This window comes from Pongo pygmaeus, chromosome 21 (genome assembly GCF_028885625.2).
Source record: "Pongo pygmaeus isolate AG05252 chromosome 21, NHGRI_mPonPyg2-v2.0_pri, whole genome shotgun sequence".
NCBI classification, from domain to species: domain Eukaryota; kingdom Metazoa; phylum Chordata; class Mammalia; order Primates; family Hominidae; genus Pongo; species Pongo pygmaeus.
This window is the reverse complement of record NC_072394.2, coordinates 44,629,574-44,648,473: the sequence shown is the minus strand read 5'-3', so window position 1 is coordinate 44,648,473 and position 18,900 is coordinate 44,629,574. Positions and strand designations below refer to the sequence as shown.

The following is an 18,900-nucleotide window of genomic DNA, read 5'->3' as shown; positions in this document are numbered from 1 at the left end:
GCTAAGATTTGAAGCCAAATCTGATCACAGCTCCACATCTCACGTCTTATATTAAAAGTTTATCTCACTTGACATAAGTTAGCTGTGTAGGCATGAATTTTGGTTACATCATAATAAAGCACCTTTCCACTGTCCCAGAAAAGAAACACTGTATTAGGCTGCCCTGCAGAGCCCAGCATGATTCCTTGGGTCTTCGTGGCTTCATAGGGCATGGAAAGCCTTCTGAAATGAAACCCCCACTGCTGCCTCCTCTTTCTCCCCTCCCATCGCTGTTGCCCTCACACTCTGTTTTCCCAGGACAGGAGACCCTTGCAGCTCCCCCGCCGTGCTTGCTTTTTTCAGGATATCTGCCTTCACTCTAGCCATTCCCTCTGATGGAAAGACTTCCTCATTGTGCACTGGCCAAACCTTACTCATTTTTAATTCCTCATTCACATGTCACTACACAAAGCCCTCTATTCCCTATCTTCTAGATTTGGAAGTTTTGCTTCTGCATACAGTCTGTCTCCACTAAATTGACAAACTCCTTAAACATGAGTATCACATTTGATAGCACTTTCTTAATCCCTTCAACTAGCCTGGCACATAGTAGGTGTGCAGTAAACACATTCTTAATAAATGAAGGAGAGACGTTGTCAAACACCATCATCCGGTGGCTAGAGATCACTTTCATCTAGCCACCTTAACTTAACTAGAATAAATAAGTTCGTTTCTTTTTGTTTTGTTTTTAATCATTTTTGCTTTCCAGTTTTTCAACTTCATTTTATATTTTAAAAATTCCCTTTCAACATTTTAAACCACAACCTCTGTTTCCAGTGCTATGGGCCCCAGGGGCAGGCATAACTCAACAAATGAAGGAGATTTCTGAATCAATAAGTCATAATGAGACCACTGAGTGAAAACACAATGTGCATTTTCACTTTTTTAAGGCCTACAGCTTCTGGAACTGCTGGTAACAGGCTTGATGCACTGGGCTGAGAGTCAGGTGCCAGACTTTATCTGAATTCCAGCCTACTGGATGGGCTGTCCCCCAGGAAGTCCTCTCTGGGGCTAGAATCCTGCAGGAACTGGGGACCAGCTGTTCGCACAGACTCCAGCTGTAGTGCCTGTGAGATGGCTGAGACTCTGGGACAGCAAGTTATGTGGGCAGAGTAGGGTTTCAGGGTCAGATAAACCTAACTGAGAAGTCCTATCATCTCTGCCATTCATATGATGCGTAACTTCAGAAGCTTGCTTAATCTTTCTGAGCCTCAGTGTCTTCATCTATAAAATGGGAAGACTCATAATACCATATCATTCTGGTATCCTTATAATAACCTATACAGCTATTTTGAGGCATAAATGATTGAATGAGATAATGCATATAAAGTTTCTGGTACCTACCATGAATTCAATAAAGGTTAACTTCAAACTCCTCCCCCATGTCACACTCCACTCTCCCACCCATCCAAAGGGATTGCTTAGACCACCCACCTGCTCCCTCTAGTTGCTTCTACTGAATGAGTAAGAAAAGTGGCATTTAGTATAACTCGCTGTCTAGCACAGTGCCTGCTTGCCACATGGCAGATACTCAATGAATGATTCTTAAATGAATGGATAGATATGGGGTGTATCTTATACCAGCCCTAGGCCTGTTTGTCCATAATAGGACCCATTCCTTACCTTCTCCCACTCTACTGTGTATGGCAGGTAACTTACCCCTGTAGGTTGCATTTCTCAGGCTCTCCTGTCAGCTATTTAGGTTTGGCCAATGACATGCACTGGGAGATTGGATAGAAGGAGAAAGGGAGAAGCCAGGGTATTACCACTACAGTTGCCTTCCTTAGCAGCAAGGGAAGCACCTCCTTGTCTCCAGCTCCTACTAGAATCACACTGTGGCTTCAGGTTCCAGCAGGTGGCCCCAGCTCCTGAGCACTGCTAACTCCACCACCTCCCTCCGTCCCTTCAGCCCAAGGGCAGGCAGTGTCTCCTTGTTGCTGCTTATCTCTGAGTTTCTCCACTCTCTTCTATCGGGCTGCTCAACAGGCAACCACTTCTTGGTAGTTAATTCCCTCTGCTGGGTATATTTGAAGTGGTTTCTAACATTGTGCTTACACCCCCTTTGGAAGCAGGAGTGACTGAACTCAGAGTTAAGAGAACTTCACTCCTCTGTGCTCTACCATTCACTGGCCATGTGGCCAGTCAGGCTTTCTGGAGCCTCAGTTTCCTCATTTATAACAAGGGCTAACAGAACCCGTCCTACTTCTCTCCCATAGGGTCACTGTGAGAACCCAATGAGGTCATCCAATTATACCTTTTCCATGTATGACTGAGTACCTGCTGTATGTCAGGACCTTTTAAAGGTGCAGGGGATGGAACAGGGAATAAGGCATAATGTCCCAGTCCTCAAGGGTGTTTTGGTTAGTTGCAATAAATGTGCCTTGTAAACTGCAGAATGCTGTATAATTCTAAGAGGATAAGCTGACCTGACCTCCGTGACTCCCAGAAAACCCTTGGGGGATGTCCAGAGCTCTCCAGCCCGCTTCTTAGGGACCCCATTCCTGCCCTAGAGGAAGGTGAATTAGGATGCAGTGACTGCACAATGATATGTGCACAGTGACCTGGATAGCAAACCAAGGTCCCTCCTCCCAACCAGACCCAACCAATGTTCCACTTGTGTGTGTCTATTAGCGTGTCAGAGCTCACTTAATTAATTGTAAAGGATTATCCTGATTCTTCTGCTGTACTAGTTTTCTTTTAATGGTTTTTATTTGGTGTTAGTTGAAGTAAGCATCCTATCAAAAAAAAGCCTGCAAATCTTGTTTATGTCTAGATTGTGTTTGAAAAGGTATCCTCCATAACACAATTTTTAGTTATTGATGACCTCTTTTATAATGATTTAGTCAGCCTCACTGTAATGATAGCATTGATAACAACATATGGCTGACAATCTATCTGCAACAATACTCCAAGGGGCAAATGAAAAGCAATTTGTGCATGTGTGGAAGATAGGTAAACTTGCTGTTTTTAAACAACATGAAAATGGAGTTTATTAATCCAGATGCAACACTCTTCTGTCCTGAGTGTTTTTATATGGTCTCTCACATTGTCCTATAAAGCAGGTATTTCCATCCCTGTTTTAATGATTAGATCACTAAGACTTAAAGAAACATGTGACTAATCCAGTTAGGTAATGACAAAATCAGAAGGGAAGGTAGAAAAATGAGAAGTGCTTACCTCCCTGAGCCTCCACTTCCTCATCTATAAATAGGAACAGTAACTGAGGGTAGTGTTGAGAGTTAAATGAGAGTAGAACAATGCCTGATATGCAGTCATTAATAAACAGTAGCTCTAAAGGAGGAAATAGCTGCCTCCTCTCCCTGAGGCCTCTTATCAACCATCCCCTTGATTTCTGCTCTCTCTGCAGACGACCATTCCCGGGTGAGGCTGTTGGTGCTGGATGGAGACCCACACTCTGACTACATCAATGCCAACTACATTGACGTGAGTGTCTTAATGGGGCTGGGGGCTGGGGCTGGCTTTTGCAGGCTCAAGATCTGTGGTTTACCCCAAACTCTCCTCCAGAAGGTGGCCCTTCCAGAGCAGTCTGGATCCTCCCTGATATGTAGAACTAGTGTAACCCAAGTTGACTGTCCATCTAACACTGCATCCACTTTCAGGCTGGCTGTAGTAGCCTGCTCTATGGGGCCTCAGGACAACTGTTAGTCTTACTCATTCACCCCATTTATTCATTTGTATATATGTCTGTTGATCCATTCATTCATTCACATAAACGCATGACCACTTATGGCACAAAAATTTTAAAGTGCCTACTGTAAAATGTATACTAGATGCTATGGGAACCATAATGCTAAAAATACCATGGCCTCTACCCTTTAAAACCTTAGCAGGGAGATAACACACACACCAATAATTCCAGGGCAAAGTAGAAAGTGGTAAGTGTCATAAGTACAGATAACATGCTGCAGAGATTCAGAAGTAGGGAAAAATATCACTTCTCCCATCAGGAATGCAAAATATGATGTGAACCAAAGCTTCAAGCACAGGTATGATTTAAAATCAAAGAGAGGGAAGAGGGGCCTCTGGTTAGAGAGAATAGCACAAGCCAAGATGGAGCAACTGGCAAGAAGACACATAGCAGCTCCATTTGAGGGGAGCAGAGAATATGTAACAGGAATAGTGGAAAATACTGTTGGGGCTACATCAGTGACGATTAAATGCTCAGACTTAGGAAGTGGGACTTTATCCCATAGACAAGAGGAAGCTATTAAAAATTTTTTATCAAGGAGGTGACAAGCTCAGAACTGAGCTTTGGGATGATTTATCTGCTACCAAAGATAAGATAGATCAGAAGGAAGAAATTCTGGAATGAAGACAACTACAACCAATAAGGAAAGAGGCTGCTTCAGTATTCCAGAGATGACTGAGGAAGGGACTAAACTCAAACAAGAGCCAAGAAGGGTATGCATGGAAGTGAGAGAATTTGCTAAGCAAGAGCATGGCCGCTGGGGTCAGAAAGACAACCCAATGTGACTGATTCAAGCCATGCATCTCAGGACCTCAGCTCACAGTCCATGGGTCTTGAAGAATGGCACAGAGATTCACACTGGTCCCCTAGACTCTCAAATGTATTTATAGATAGGCTATAAAGTGTGGTGGTGCAGTTTGTGAATTCCCCCTTAATCTAGACTAAGCCAGGTGAGTTATTAACTCAACAAATACTTATTGAGCCTTGTATTGGTCATTTGACTGCTTGCCCTCAGATCTATTTGGTGTCCTTCCCTGTTCTGCCTTGCATTGCAGGGTGTGTGTGTGTGTGTGTGTGTGTGTGTGTGTGTGTGTGTGTGAGAGAGAGAGAGAGAGAGAGAGAGACAGACAGACAGACAGACACTGGAGGATGATGGAAGGGCAATGTATTCTCCATCTCACTCCCTTCCTTGGGCAGCAGCTCCAGCAGTGGCTGTACCCTGTCTGTGGCTCCATCTTTCCTCAAGCAGGCCTGCCATAGTCCAATCTCCTGCCAGTCAGCCCGCTGGGGCTCTGGTTATTTCTGGTTATTTCTGGACTCTGGACTCTAGTTATTTCTCCCTCTCCTGTTCTCCCACTAGTTCTAAGGGTTGGTTGCAGCCTCCTCCTGTCCCTGATCTCTGGGTTGCCCCACTATTCTCTGTTTGGCATCTTGGCTCCTCCATCACTTGTGTAACCAACTCCCTGTACTGAATTGCCTCTGTCTGAAACACATAGACTGGTTTCTATTTCCCTAACTACACCCTAATTAACAAAGAGCCTACTACATGGCCAAGAACTGGGGCTGCAACTTCAGTGGAGTTGAAGATGAACACCGTCTCTGCCACCATGGCCCTTCCAGGAAAGTTCACAGGAGACAGCCAGTTCTGAATAGCTTTTCTCCAGCCCAGAGCAAGGCACTCTGAGCATGCATCCCTCATGCCAGCAGCCTTTCCCTCATACATCCAATATTCAGTTCACAAACACAGAGAAGACCCTCCACGGTGTATGGGAAACACTGACTTTTAAGACCTGGTCTCTGACCTAACAGGGACTCAAATCAGGTGAGGGAGTCAGATAAGAAAATAGACCTTCACAGAGCAGGGGCTGTGGGACTATAAAGGAAAATCAAAGCTTCAAATTGGTGGGAAAGGGAAGTAGCCAGTGAAGGCTCCCTGGAGGAGGTGATGTCTCAGTTCTGCCTTGAAAGATGACTTACAGCCAGCCAGGCAAGAAGGGTTTATAGTAACCTAAGAATTACTGATCACCTTTCATGTACCAACATCACTTTAACTAGTATCACAACTTCACAAGGTAAGTACCATTACTACCCATTTCCAGATGAGTAAGCGAGTCTCTTAAGATTATATAACTTGTCCAGGATTATACTGCCAGGAGGTAGGGGAGGAGGGAGCAGAAATTTGAGTCAAGAATACCTCTCCCACCATACTCTGCTGTCTTTAATAATCGCAGTGAGCAATGACAACACCGACTGGCTCTTAATGAGTCACTCTTGGGTCCTATGATGGGTGGCTTAAGTAAGTCAGCTTATCAAAACTTCTTAACAACCCTTCAAGGTAGGTGTTATCATTCCCATTCTCCAGATGGGGAGGGCTGAGGTTTAGAGAAATTACAAATATGTCCCAGGCCATGCAGCTGGTCAGTGGCAGAACCGGGATGGGAACCAGACCTGAATGGCTCCCAGTTTAGCACTCTTTCTCCTTCCCCTCCCCACCCACTCCCAGACACCGCCTTGTAGCCAACACACAGCAAGGACCGAGTCAGCATATATTGATGCAGGTTGAATTGATTCCTTCCATTTCTCCTCGACCTTGTCTATGGCTGCGTGGATATGACCCTAAGGACCACAGCCCACACAGGGTCTGGCATGCCTGAGTTTCTGTGTCTGGCATTCATCATTTGACTAGAATCCCCCAACAAAAGTCATTTTCCTAGATAGGCACTCAATCCAAAGTTGAATGAGCATCTGACTACAGTCAGGGCCAAGATACACTTTGGTATTTTATAGGCAACAAATGAAATTGCTTTAAATGCAAGTTAATCTCTACAACACCACTGCTAATTATGCCTCTGATTCATTTCCTGTTTTATCATTGCAAGGCATGTTTCAAGCCTTTAAAGACAGGAAACCAGAGCTCTAGGTTAAGAGCACTGTCCAAGGTCACACAACTGATCATCAATTCTCTGCCCACTTAGGACATACCACGACCTCCTTCTTCTGTCTGTAAGAACAGGTTAGGCAGACAGGGAAAATGGCCTCTGTTCATGCTGTCTTATTATGGGATATGGAACTCCAGGCTCAATCTCAGTGGTTAGAATCCAGGGCCAATGAAGTCATGGATCTGGTCTTTGCTGAAGGCCTGGCTGTTGAATCCAGGCCTTTTTGATTGCTAGCTTTATGATCTTGGGTAAATTACTTACTCATTCTGATATCTATAAAATGACATAGTGGTGCCACCCTACAAGTGTGCAATTACTTATATAAAGTATCTGTCATGATCCCAAAAGGAAACATAGGCTTCCTCAAAGTGGGTACCCAGGGAAAGTTTAATAAGGATGTGAACAGGATTAAGAGAAACCAGTAGGGGAGGGTGCAGTATCACTAGGCTAACAAGAGCAGGGAGTCCTTACCAGCCCTAGACCCAGATAAGGGAAGAGAGTAGCTATAAGAGAGGGCTGCCCTTCAAGAACTGAAGCCCTTAATTGAGTGACAAGGTCAAGCAAGACAGGGTGACCTGGCAGGGAGGAACCTAGAAGAACATATGCCCCAACCTCCTCCTGGCCTCTGAGCTCCTGCTTTTGTTTCCCATTAACTAAACCCAATTTGAAGCAGAAAGCATAGGAGCCCATGGTGCGATCCATACAGAGCAGACCATGGAAGGAAAAAGGGGAAATGGACAGACAAAGGGAAGATAGCCAACCACAAGCAACTCCTTGCACAGTTACCACTGTAGAGTGAAGAGTGGAGGAACTCCATTAATTGTGAACCAACTATATACTCCAGCAAAGATAAAATTCCTGGGGTCTCTATAGGGATTCCTGGCAAAACAGTACTCCAGACAGCTAACTAGGTCCTCACTCCATCACCCTGGTCTCCAACTCACTCAGCCACAATCCTTCCTGGCTCTCTAAAGAGCTAACTGCCCATGCTAGAATCATTTCTCTACAATTGGATCTTGACGATTCATTAAAATAACTCCACTGGGATAATGAGCTGAATGGGGCCTGCCCTGTCTCTGCCTCCAGAGGCCGTGGTCTGTTACTGTCTGAACCATCCCGCTGGCAGGTTTGTTTGCACACCCGAAAATGTATTGGCCACTTAAATCTGTTATAAATTACCAGCCTGGAAATAAATATCGTATCTGGGTCCCCAGTAAGTAACAGATGCATGAGTGCAGAGCGAGATAAATGCGTTTTGGATGCAAACCTCTTTCCCATTGCTCACAGACAGATGGAGGCAGGCCCAGTGCTGGTTTGCAGTCGATCTGCATGCTGTGTAGGTGGGACTTAAATGAACTCAAAGTTCTTTTAAGGTTAGGAAGTTTTCTGTACTCGCTCTTGGCGAATCCTCAGAGGAGCCCCAATTGAGCAGTACATTTCCTTTTATCTCCTTTGCTAAGGAGTCTTGTGGTTAGAATGTTTTCTCTTTGGGGACTGTGTGGGTTTTTGGAAGCCAAGGAGGGTCTCTTTACTCAGATGCAGCGTGGGAACAGGCGCACAGCATGCGTGCATTCAGTCAATATGAATTTTTCAAGGCCAATGGCCCAGGCTGACTTCTAGGTGCTGGGGACATGGCCATGAGCAAGCCAGCCCTGGCTTCATGGAGCTCCCATTCAACTTGGGGAGCATGTAAATGAAGAAAGAATAGTATGCTATTTGGTGATAGGTTATCTAAAGAAAAGTAAGCCAGAGAAAGTGGAAAGAAGCTGATGGGGTGGTCAGAGATGAACTCTCCACAGACGTGATTGACAACTGAGCAGAAGCTTGGATGGAGTGAGAGAGCAAGCCACTCAGGTACCTGGGGGCAGACACAGCAGGCACGGGGAACGGCCAGTGCTAAGGCCTCTGGATGGACATGTGATCCCTATCTCTGAAGAAGAGCAAGAACCAGTGGACGATGAAAGAATGGCAGAGAAACTGGGAACGTCACTGAAAGGATGAAATAGAAATGACAAGAGGTGTCAAGATGCCCAAACCAGGCTTAAGGAGCCAATCAACAACCACCTCCTCTGAGGGGCCCTCCTTAGCTGTTCAATTCCCATGGGTGTTCCACAGAGTCCCCACATCTTCCCATTAGTAGCCTTTACCCCAATCTGTTGATGTCTACAAGTTGCTCAAAAGCAAAGTCCACATTCATTGGGTCGACTTTTGTATTTCCATTGCCTTGTACATAGTAGTAGGTGCTTAATACCTGTTGATTGACAGTGAATAACTGTGCAAACAAATGAATTCACAAAATAGAGAATCCAAGCCATCTAACTCCACAACTAAAATGTGAATCTCTTGCTCAGAATGTTATCTCACTGAATTTCAAACACATTAGAATCTTCCAAATCACAGCTTCCTCCAGGGTCTCTTCTTCTTCCAGCCTGAGCATTAAGAGGATGCTCCAACTTCAGCTCAAAAACATTCATGCATGTATTTCACCAACCAGACTGCTGAAAACTGCACCCAGCTCTGGGTGGCATGTCCCATGTCCCAGGAGGAGAAAGGTACAAAAAAATTTACTACAGCACATGGAATTGTATTCACTGAGCATATACAAAGCCCTACTGGGCCACTCAGGAGGAATGAGTCAGCTCTGCATCCCAGAGGAGGGCATATTTCAAGAGCAGCTTGGTGAGACTCTTGAAAGAGGGACAACTTGAAAGAGGGACAACAAAGAGGGACAACTGGAGGTGAGGCTGGAGATGAAAATGGAGACAGATGACTAGTCCCAAGCTAAGGCATTTGGCATTACCATGCAGACAATAGGGAGCTACTGCAGGCTTATAAGCAGGGAAATAACACAGTCAGTGTGCAAGAGGAAGCTCATGGGGTTAGGAAGCAGCAAGGCTACACAGTGAAACTGCAGGCAGGGAGGCCAGCTAGTGGTTGGTGCTGTGGCCTCAGCCAGGGAGGATGAGGGCTGTGGGAATGAGTGATGGGGATGGCAGAAGAGGGCAGACTTAAGAAACTCATCTTTCCAGGATCTAGGGGACTATTTTCTATTCCCAAAGCTACTCAAGAAAACCCTTGGGTTTAATTCTTTCTTTTAGCCTGAGCAGCCCCGTCCACTTGACTTGGAGGAAGGGATAGGTCTTCCTACCCCTTGTGTCACAGGGAAGGGCTCAGTTATTACATTAACACAAAGAAGGTCTCATCATCCCAGTGTGCCCTGAGAGGCCTGAATACACTTGTAGTCTTGATAGGCACTCAGTAAATAAATGTTTGCCAAATAAACAATAAAATAACAATAGCAAAGACATATATGTTAAATCTTAGAATAGTGCCTGGCACATAGTAACTGTTATATATCAACTCATTTAATCTGATCAACAACACTATGATGTAAATACTATTATCTCCATTAGTTTTTTAATTTTATAGATTTAGGGGGTACAAGTGCAGTTTTGTTACTGTATGTATTGCACAGTGGTGAAGTATAGGCTTTTAGTGTAACCATCACCTGAATAGTATACATTGCACCTATTAAATTATTTCTCATCCCTCTCACCACCCTCCTACCCTGCCAACCTTCTGAGTCACCAATGTCTACGATTCCACACTTTACATCCATATGTACACATTATTTAGCTCCCACTGTAAGTGAAAACATGCGGTATTTGACTTTCTGTTTCTGTTTCTGAGAGTTTTTTGCTTAAGATAATGGCCTCCAGGTCCATCCATGTATCCATGTTGCTGCAAAAGTCATGATTTCATTATTTTTTATGGCTTAGCAGTATTCCATGGTACACATATATATATACACACACACCATGGAATACTACATCTATATATATATCTCTCTCTCTCTCTTCATATATATCCATACATATCCATATATAATCCATATATATATATGGAATACTATATATATATATAATTTCTTTATTCAGTCATCCATTGAGATGGACACATAGGTTGATTTCATATCTTTGCTATTGTGAATTTTAAAACTGAGGCACAATGAGACTAAGTAGCTTGCCCCAGACCACACACCCTAGAAGGGACAGAGCCAGTGTTCAAACCGAGGCAGCTGAGTTCCAGAGTCCATGGTACACATAACCACCATGCTGTGTTGCCTGCCTAGTTGGTTTGTCAACAGCTTGTTTATTGGGTATTTGCTCTGAGTCTCACATTGTGCTGAGCTCTGTGAGAAAAAAAATTTTAAGCTTAGTAGGGAGTGTTTGTCCTTAAGAAACTGACAACCTCACTAAGTACATAGGATTGCTCAAGCACAGAGTTTTAGTGGGGCTGTTGATTGCTCTGTGGTTAATCCAACAGTTCTGGTCATGACATTGTCCCTGGATTGGTGCCAACCTCCAACTCTAGAGCAGGCCCAGCAATTGGAAGGTGCCTGCAAAATCATTATCGAGCAAGTGAAACACAAAGGCGAAGAAATGTACAAGGGACTCAGAAACTTGTCTTTGAATCAGAAAGTGGGTCTAGAACTTTAGAGATGCCACATCTGTGGCACCATAAACCATACAGATGGCAGTTCTATTTCCTGAAGAAAGTGGCCTCAAGGCAGTTCATCCACCTCAACAGGACAAAAAGACTGGTCAGCAACATCTAAGACAAAGACAGGTGTTCATCAAACTTTAGGACTTATTTTCTCTGGACATGGTTAACCATAAAAGCTAAGTGGATTTCAGGACTGTCAACAATCTCCCAATTGATAGGCTCCAAAATTGTCATCTGTGTTCTTTAAAAATTTTATTCATCTATTCATTTATTCACTCATGTATTTATTTAACAAATATTAATTGCATTCAGTGTTCTGCACTAAATGCAGGTCTGTCTCCAAAACTTAAACTTCTACTCAATATGACTGTAACTGGAAAGAGGACACTCCATGTATGCCATGCCCAGGCAAAAGAGGGGTCACCTTCAACCTCTTCTCCAATGATGAAGGTTATGGGGCAGCAGGGTGCTCCCCAACCAGAGTACAGCAGGGCCTACTGTAGTGCTCTGAAATGTACAGAGAAATTAGAAACTGGTCTTTGTATTTGCAGGTATCTTTATGGGCCTCCCAGGTCACCCCTCCATAGGTCTTCTCCATACCTGGGACTTCAATTCCAAGCCCAGGAATGTTGGCATAGAGAAGCAATGTGGGATACTTCTCAATTTCCTTTTTCTAATTGTTACTAATGGAAGGAGTCAACAATTGAATTGTTTTCTTCCTTTTTCTTCTCTGGGTGTCCCATAGGGTCTTGTACAGTGTTCTTCATATAATCATGGCTCAAGAAAGACTTTTTGGTGGTCGATGCTCCCCATAAACCTGAAAACTCCTTCTCTACCTGTTTTTGGGTGCATAAGGATAAGTAATGCCCATCCAATCTTTGCTCCCAGTGCCACTGGCTCCAAGGCAAGCCTATGTAGGCACCTCACAAGTAACTATAAGAATAGCTAGCATTTAGTGACTTACTACACACTTTATGTGCAATATCTCATTTAACCTTTGCCACTTCTCTGGGAATAAGTGATGCTGTTCTCATTTTGCCCATGAGAAAATCAAATCCTTGGAGAGGATGTTTATTAATATTGTGCTGTTTGCAAGCTTTGACAACAGACTCTTCACAGTGCTTTTCTCCTGTTATCCAGGGATACCATCGACCTCGGCACTACATCGCGACTCAAGGTAAGTGCCCTCTCTCCACCTAGTGCCTCAGAGAGGCTTCAGGGGTCCCAGGGAAAGGGCTCTCTCAACTGCAAGGCTTATCCTCTCCTCCTGTATCTGTTACTCCAACCCTCCTTTTTCACTAAACAGCCCTGGAGGAGAGGAATGAGTTTCCACCAGCAAAGAAGCCACGGAGGGGTAGGCTGAAGAATCTCCAGAGGTCCTTGAGATTGTTCATTTGTTTATTTGGGAAGGAAAATGGTGGCAAGTTTCACTGTAGGAGAAAGGCCCATGAGTGACAGAGGAAGGAGCTTCACTTGGTCAAGAGGGAGAGGCCCAAGCAGGTGCCATCAACACCTGCCAGGGCCGGAGCTGATGGTGCCTTATCTCCACAGTAGGTGCATGCCCATAACAGATATGCAGCTGGCTGCCCTAGAAAGTAACTTGGCAGTGCGTTTTCAGAAGTCTTAAAAATGATCATACCTTTCAAACCCTTCTGGAAAAAAATCCTGCAGATAATTATATATATAGACAATGACGCATATGAGAACATTATTCACGGTGTTATCTATAATAGGAATAAAAAAGCGAAAAATCTTAAATGCCCAACAATTGGTACATTGGTTACATAAAGTGTATTACCGCCATATTATAGAAAACCTTGCAGCTATTAAAACTATTACGCTTGGTAAGAATTTTTAAGGGCATCAGAAAATGCATATAATAGGCCTGATGCTTATTACAGTAAATACACACCTATACATATAAATACAGAAAAATGGTATTCAAACTTTTATATCAAACACATGTATTACTTTTGTAATTTTAAAAATGATGAAGGCCCGGGACATTGAAAGAGTAATTTCCAAGGAAATTGCTTTGGACTGTCAGAGCCTATTTTCTGCTCCTTGTCTTTTTTTTTTTTTTTTTCTTCCTTTCTGTTGAGGCCCTAGAGGAATGCCTCCAGCATTTGTCAAGCTCAAAATCAGGCATCTCCTGTTTTTGTTCTCAGCATCTGGCACCCAGCAGCTCTCTCCACCCCCCACCCCAATTGCCTTCCTGTCTCTCATGGAGGTTCTGGAGACCAATTTTTGAAAACTCCCTTAAGCCATAATACAGTCCAGATAAGGTGATAGGTGGAGTTGGTAGAAAGGGTCTGAGCAGGAGGAGGACAGAAGGGAGAGGAGAGGCTGCCAACATTTCCGGTAGATGCTGCAGATTGTGAGAGCTTGGAATGAGGCTTTCCTCATCCATACCCTAATCTGTCCCCATCAGGCTCGCATGTCTCAGGCCTGTGTCTCAGATACTTGGTGTCTTAACAAGGATCACCTGGCCTCACTCCTGCTCATCAGTGTGGAGACTTGACCAACCGGAGGGACAAACCTTCTCAGCTGCTGCTTTGCACTTGCATTCTCTAACCTCACTGTCTTCTTCTCTGTTGGCAGGTCCGATGCAGGAGACTGTAAAGGACTTTTGGAGAATGATCTGGCAGGAGAACTCCGCCAGCATCGTCATGGTCACAAACCTGGTGGAAGTGGGCAGGGTAAGCCTCTCCTGCACTCGCCTGGGCAGAGGATGCTGGAGATACACTCTCGAACATCTGTTTGTTCCATGCATTGTGCTAAGTGCCTCCTAGTCAATATTTCACCCTCACAGCAACCTACAAGGGAGATGTCATCACTCCTATTCCACATTCAAGCAATGTCCTTTCCCTTTAAATCCCCTTCATCCCTTTTTCCACCCTCACTCTCTGTTGATGATGTCATCTCATATATTTTGAGGAAATTAAAACCATCAGTCGTTCACTCCCTCATCGTCACACCACAATCCTACTTGTATCTACAACCGTCCTCTTGTTCTTCTCCTCTGCTGTCAGATTTGACTATAAGAAATGGCTGTTTTTGTTGACCCAAATGGCCGAATGTCAACTGTTTCTTATGGCTCAGCCTAACACAACAGAAGCCATGTCTCTGCCCTTCCAAAGGCAAGCCTAGTGCCTGGATCACAGATTCTACTCAATAATTTTTTTCATTTTTCCCTTTTTCACTTGCAAAATAAGTCTCTTTCTCATTGCCAGATTGTTCCCCTTAGCATACAAACATGCCCAGTACCTTCCATCTTAAAAAGAAAGGAAAAGGTAAATAAAAAGTATTTTCTTGTTCCCTCTTTTCTGCCAAACTTTAAAGACTCACAGAGTGGCTCTGTTTCTTCACTCATGTTCTCTTCTACCCACCCCAGCGTAGCTCCTCCCTCCATCCCATCAATAGTGATATTGTCAATATCACTCGCATCCTTCATGTCGACAAATCCAATCTCCACTTCTCTCTTCTCATCTTACTCAATCTCAGCAGCATCCAACCCTTTGCTACCCGCTCTTCTTCCCCTGACCTCTAAATCTTGATGTTCTTCAGGGCTCAGGTCTTGGTCTCCTGCTCTGCTCCATCTCAACTGTCTCTGAGGTGGTCCTCAACTACTCCTGGGGCTTAGAAATGGGACTGCTATTCCCAGCTTGCTTTTGCCTACTTAGTTAACTCTGGCATGTGGGTGGGCTGCTGAGTTTAAAGGCAAGGTGTACAAACACTAGAATTAAAAGGGCTCTCTACACATCATATGAACTAACTAAAATGTGGGCAGGTAAGTTTTTGTTTGGGTAAGAAACAGATAATTCATAAAGATGAATTCTGGCCTCTGCGATGATGGGAAGGAGAAAATCTGGGCTTTCGTAATCCAGTAAAGGGGTATGGACATCTCAGGGCCTAATGGGAATTTAGGACCAGGTGAGACTTTATCCATGAGTCCACCCTTATCTAGTCCATCACTCAATTTTACCGATGAGGAAACAGACCTAAAGGGGTAGAGTACCTACCCTGATGTCACTCAGCCAAAACCTAGGCACAAAATCTGACACTGGACTCTCATTCCAGTGCTTGTGGTCACTCCACTCAGACTGTTCCCCAGGGACCCAGGCCCAGGGTGCAGCTACTGTGGACATAAAGGCCAGCCCAGGATTCAGGGATTCAGAGGCAAATTCCAGCCTGTTCTACAATATATCCCACATTGGAAACAGATTCCCTTGATGGATAGACCGTAAATCTAAATTGGATTTGGGGAGGAAAGCAATCTCTTAGATAAACTCCTGCTAGTGCCAAACACTGTGCCAGGCACATATTGTGCATTACCGAAACTTACAACAATCATAGGAGCCCATGTTCCTAGTTATTATTCAAGTGCCCTGGGTTTGCATCCTGGCCCCGTCCCTTACCAACGGTTGACCTTGGGCAATTTTCTTAGCTTTCCTATGCTTCCTCGTCTGCAAAATGGGGATGATAATATCTACTTCATAAAGTTGTGTTGATAAGTCATTAGAATAATACATGTAAAGTATTCGCAGAACACTTTGTGAGCCATGGTAGACAGAGTACACAGTCAGTAAATGTTAGCTATCATTATTGATAGGAAGCTGAGGCTCAGAGAGGTTTCAGCACTTTCTCGGGCCACCCAGATACTGAGTGTTAGGACCAAGCAATGAATCCATTTGCCCCCATGCCCTGTTGCACTATACCAGTGTTTCCCTAAGTGGGTTCCATGGGATGCTAGTCTGCAGGATGCTTAGTGAGAAGAGGGTTCCATGGTTAAATACGTTTGGGAAATGCTGCATCCTCTGTGCCCCTTTTGGAGAGTCGCAAAACACAAAACACATTAGCGCTAGCATGAGAAAGAAGCTGAGTAGTCCTGTAGCAAAGCTGCCTATTTAACTGTGTAATACAGCATTTCCCAAACTCATTTGACCACAAAACCTTTTTTTGTTTGTTTTTTGTTTCTTGTTTTTTACCTAACACCTATTAGCACCCAGCGGAACACACTGTGGGAAATGCCACTCTAGGCCGTGCAGCGTCCCCCGGAATGGTAATCATGCTTTTGTTCTTTTAAGGGGAAAACCATGATCTCTTTTTCATCCATGAGTGCGACTTAAATAGTCGACTGGGGAATGGCTTGCTCGCATCCAGGGTCAGAGAGGAACTGCGCATCTTCCCTTGGAGTCCAGCAGCTACCATCCTTTTCCCAACCAAGAGCCTTTCTCCTTCCAGACCCCGGACTGCCACCTCTTAATGATGTCCCCCTCCCAACCACTTCTGCTTCCACCTCCTATTTCCCACCTTTTATTCTCATCTTTGCTCAGCTGATAATACTCAGCTGCTCCACCCTGACAGAGCAGAAAGGGGACTCAGTCAGTCCCCAAACTGGCCACATGGCCTTGGACAAGTCACCAAACCTCTGAACTTCAGTATTATTTTCATCTGTAAAGTGGGGACAATAACACCCACCTATCTCACCTTGTTCTATTTGATGACATAGTGTGATAATGCATTGGAAAATTACAAGGAGCTTTGCAAAAGAAGGTACTACAATTATTTCTAATGGCTCCAGTGCCTCTGGGAGTGAGCTTGGCCCTGTGCGGCTTGCTGATCCCTGGCCAGCTGTGAACGCTGTGGACTGAAATGCCACCAAAGTCACCCTTGGGTTTATTTGGATGGGACGACCAGATGAGACAGCTGCTCACACTCAGCCATGTGCTTATGCATCCTTGTCTCTGTTCTGTCTCTGTCTCTCACTTGGCCACAGGTGAAATGTGTGCGATACTGGCCAGATGACACGGAGGTCTATGGAGACATTAAAGTCACCCTGATTGAAACAGAGCCCCTGGCAGAATACGTCATACGCACCTTCACAGTCCAGAAGGTAAGCTTCCCAGAGGCTGTGGGCAGCCGGTCCACCATGAGAGCCAGCTTGTTTGTTCATCCAGAGCATGTGGTAACTGAGGGTCTGCTCTACGTCCAGCCCCATACTGGGCACCAGCAACAGATCAGCAATCAGGGCAGACATGGGTCCTGCTACCAGGGATCCCACATCTAGTAGGTGGGGCAAACTGAATTCAGTAAGCAAATCAATGAAATAACAACACATTGTGATAAAAGCCACACAGGAATATGCAAAGGATGGAGATAGAAATCCACAGTAGAATGGGATGGTAGGAGAGGGCCTCTTAGCGGAGGAGGCATTTGGGCAGAGAATGAAGGAGGAGGAACCAGTGAAGGGTAGAAAGGAAAGAAGAGCTATCCCAGGCAGAAGGAAAAAACATGCAGTCTGGAGGGGAAAAAATGATCTCAACCTGTTCAAGGCATGTGGTCTCAACCGGGGGCATTTTGATCCCCCAAGGAATATTTGTAAATGTCTGGCAACATTTTTGGTTGACACAACTTGGGGGAGAAGGGTTAGGATGGTACTGGCACCTAGTGGGTAGAGGCCAGAGATGCTTATAAATATTCCACAATGCACAGGACAACCCCCGACAACAAAGGATTATCCAGCCCAAGGCATCAGTAGTGTCAAGGTTGAGAAATGCTGGTCTAGACATTAAAAGGAGGGCAGGGCTGCACAAGCTTGGTGAGCAAGAATGTGATTGCAATATAATATGTTATATTTATTTATAACATATTATATAATAATTGCTATTCTATCGTTACTATTATATCATAACGATAGCTAACACTTACTGAGCACTTACTGAACCAGGTACTTTTCTAAATGCTTTGCATAGAGTAACTCAGTTAATCCTCCCAATAACCCTATAAGGTAAGTGCTATTATTATCCCCATTTTACATATGAAGAAACTGAGACACAGAGAGTTTAAATCAGTTGTCCAAAGTTGCCCAGCTGCAAGGTTGGTACAATCAGGATTCACACCTTGGCTCCTGTAACACAGTTCTCTTTCCATTACACCATAGGTTCCATTTCTCTAAAACCAATCACTTTAATAGACAATGTGGCCACAGGCCTGAGGATGCAAAAGCACTGGGGACTTACATGCTTTGAGAGCTGTGCCCTTGAGGCTTTGACAAGTCCTTGCAAGGGCCAAAGCAGGCTGCTCTGCAGACTAGAGCCCGGCATGCACACAGTACTGTTCCAGCATACAGAGTGGCCTAGGACATACTGTTTGCCTCTGGCAGCTCCCCCTCCAACCCCCAGGCTCCTAAAGTCTCAGGGTCCTTTTCATCTGAATCTGCAGTCTTGGGTGAAAAAGTCACGAAGCCTGTGAACTCCCTCCACTAAGAGGAAGGAAACCATCGGTACTTCAATGTTGCCTTAGGTCAGGTTTTTTAGAAGCAGAGCCTGAGGCAAGGATTCAGAAACATGAGGTATATCAAGGGAGCTCTCCCAGGAGAAATTCCTAAGAGAGAGTGAGAAGCAGGAGAGGGAAGGAAAGACACCAACCAAGGACAGAGGCTCCAGTGAAGTCTAGCCTAGAGCTGATCCACAGGGAACCTCCAAGGATAAACTATGCCACAGAGTTGTCCCCCTTAAGGCGTGGAAGCCAGACTTCTGTGCTCCCCCGTCAGTCAGTCTGCTGACCGTGGACCATCCACTGAGGGGTAACCTCCAGGGTGGGCCAGCCCCTGTCAGCTGAGGGCATGTCTCCAGAGAAGGGGACAACTGAAAGGCAGTAGCAACCAACAGTCCCTGCAGCTGAGGCCTTGAAGCACAGGCCCAA

General features: G+C 44.8%; 1 protein-coding gene across 12 annotated transcripts in view; it reads left to right on the top strand.

Moving 5' to 3' along the window:
* PTPRT (protein tyrosine phosphatase receptor type T) overlaps positions 1-18,900 on the top strand; it is a 1,135,643-nt gene that overhangs the window by 1,084,003 nt on the left and 32,740 nt on the right. For 6 of the 12 annotated variants that reach the window (XM_054467368.1, XM_054467369.1, XM_054467367.1 and 3 more), the window contains 5 exons: positions 3,407-3,483; positions 12,334-12,370; positions 13,795-13,892; positions 16,196-16,255; positions 16,973-17,089. In XM_054467368.1, coding sequence (XP_054323343.1) covers positions 3,407-3,483; positions 12,334-12,370; positions 13,795-13,892; positions 16,196-16,255; positions 16,973-17,089 — 389 coding nt within the window. The remainder of the gene's footprint in view (positions 1-3,406; positions 3,484-12,333; positions 12,371-13,794; positions 13,893-16,195; positions 16,256-16,972; positions 17,090-18,900) is intronic. The other 6 variants (XM_054467370.1, XM_063659593.1, XM_054467374.2 and 3 more) reach the window with 1 other exon arrangement.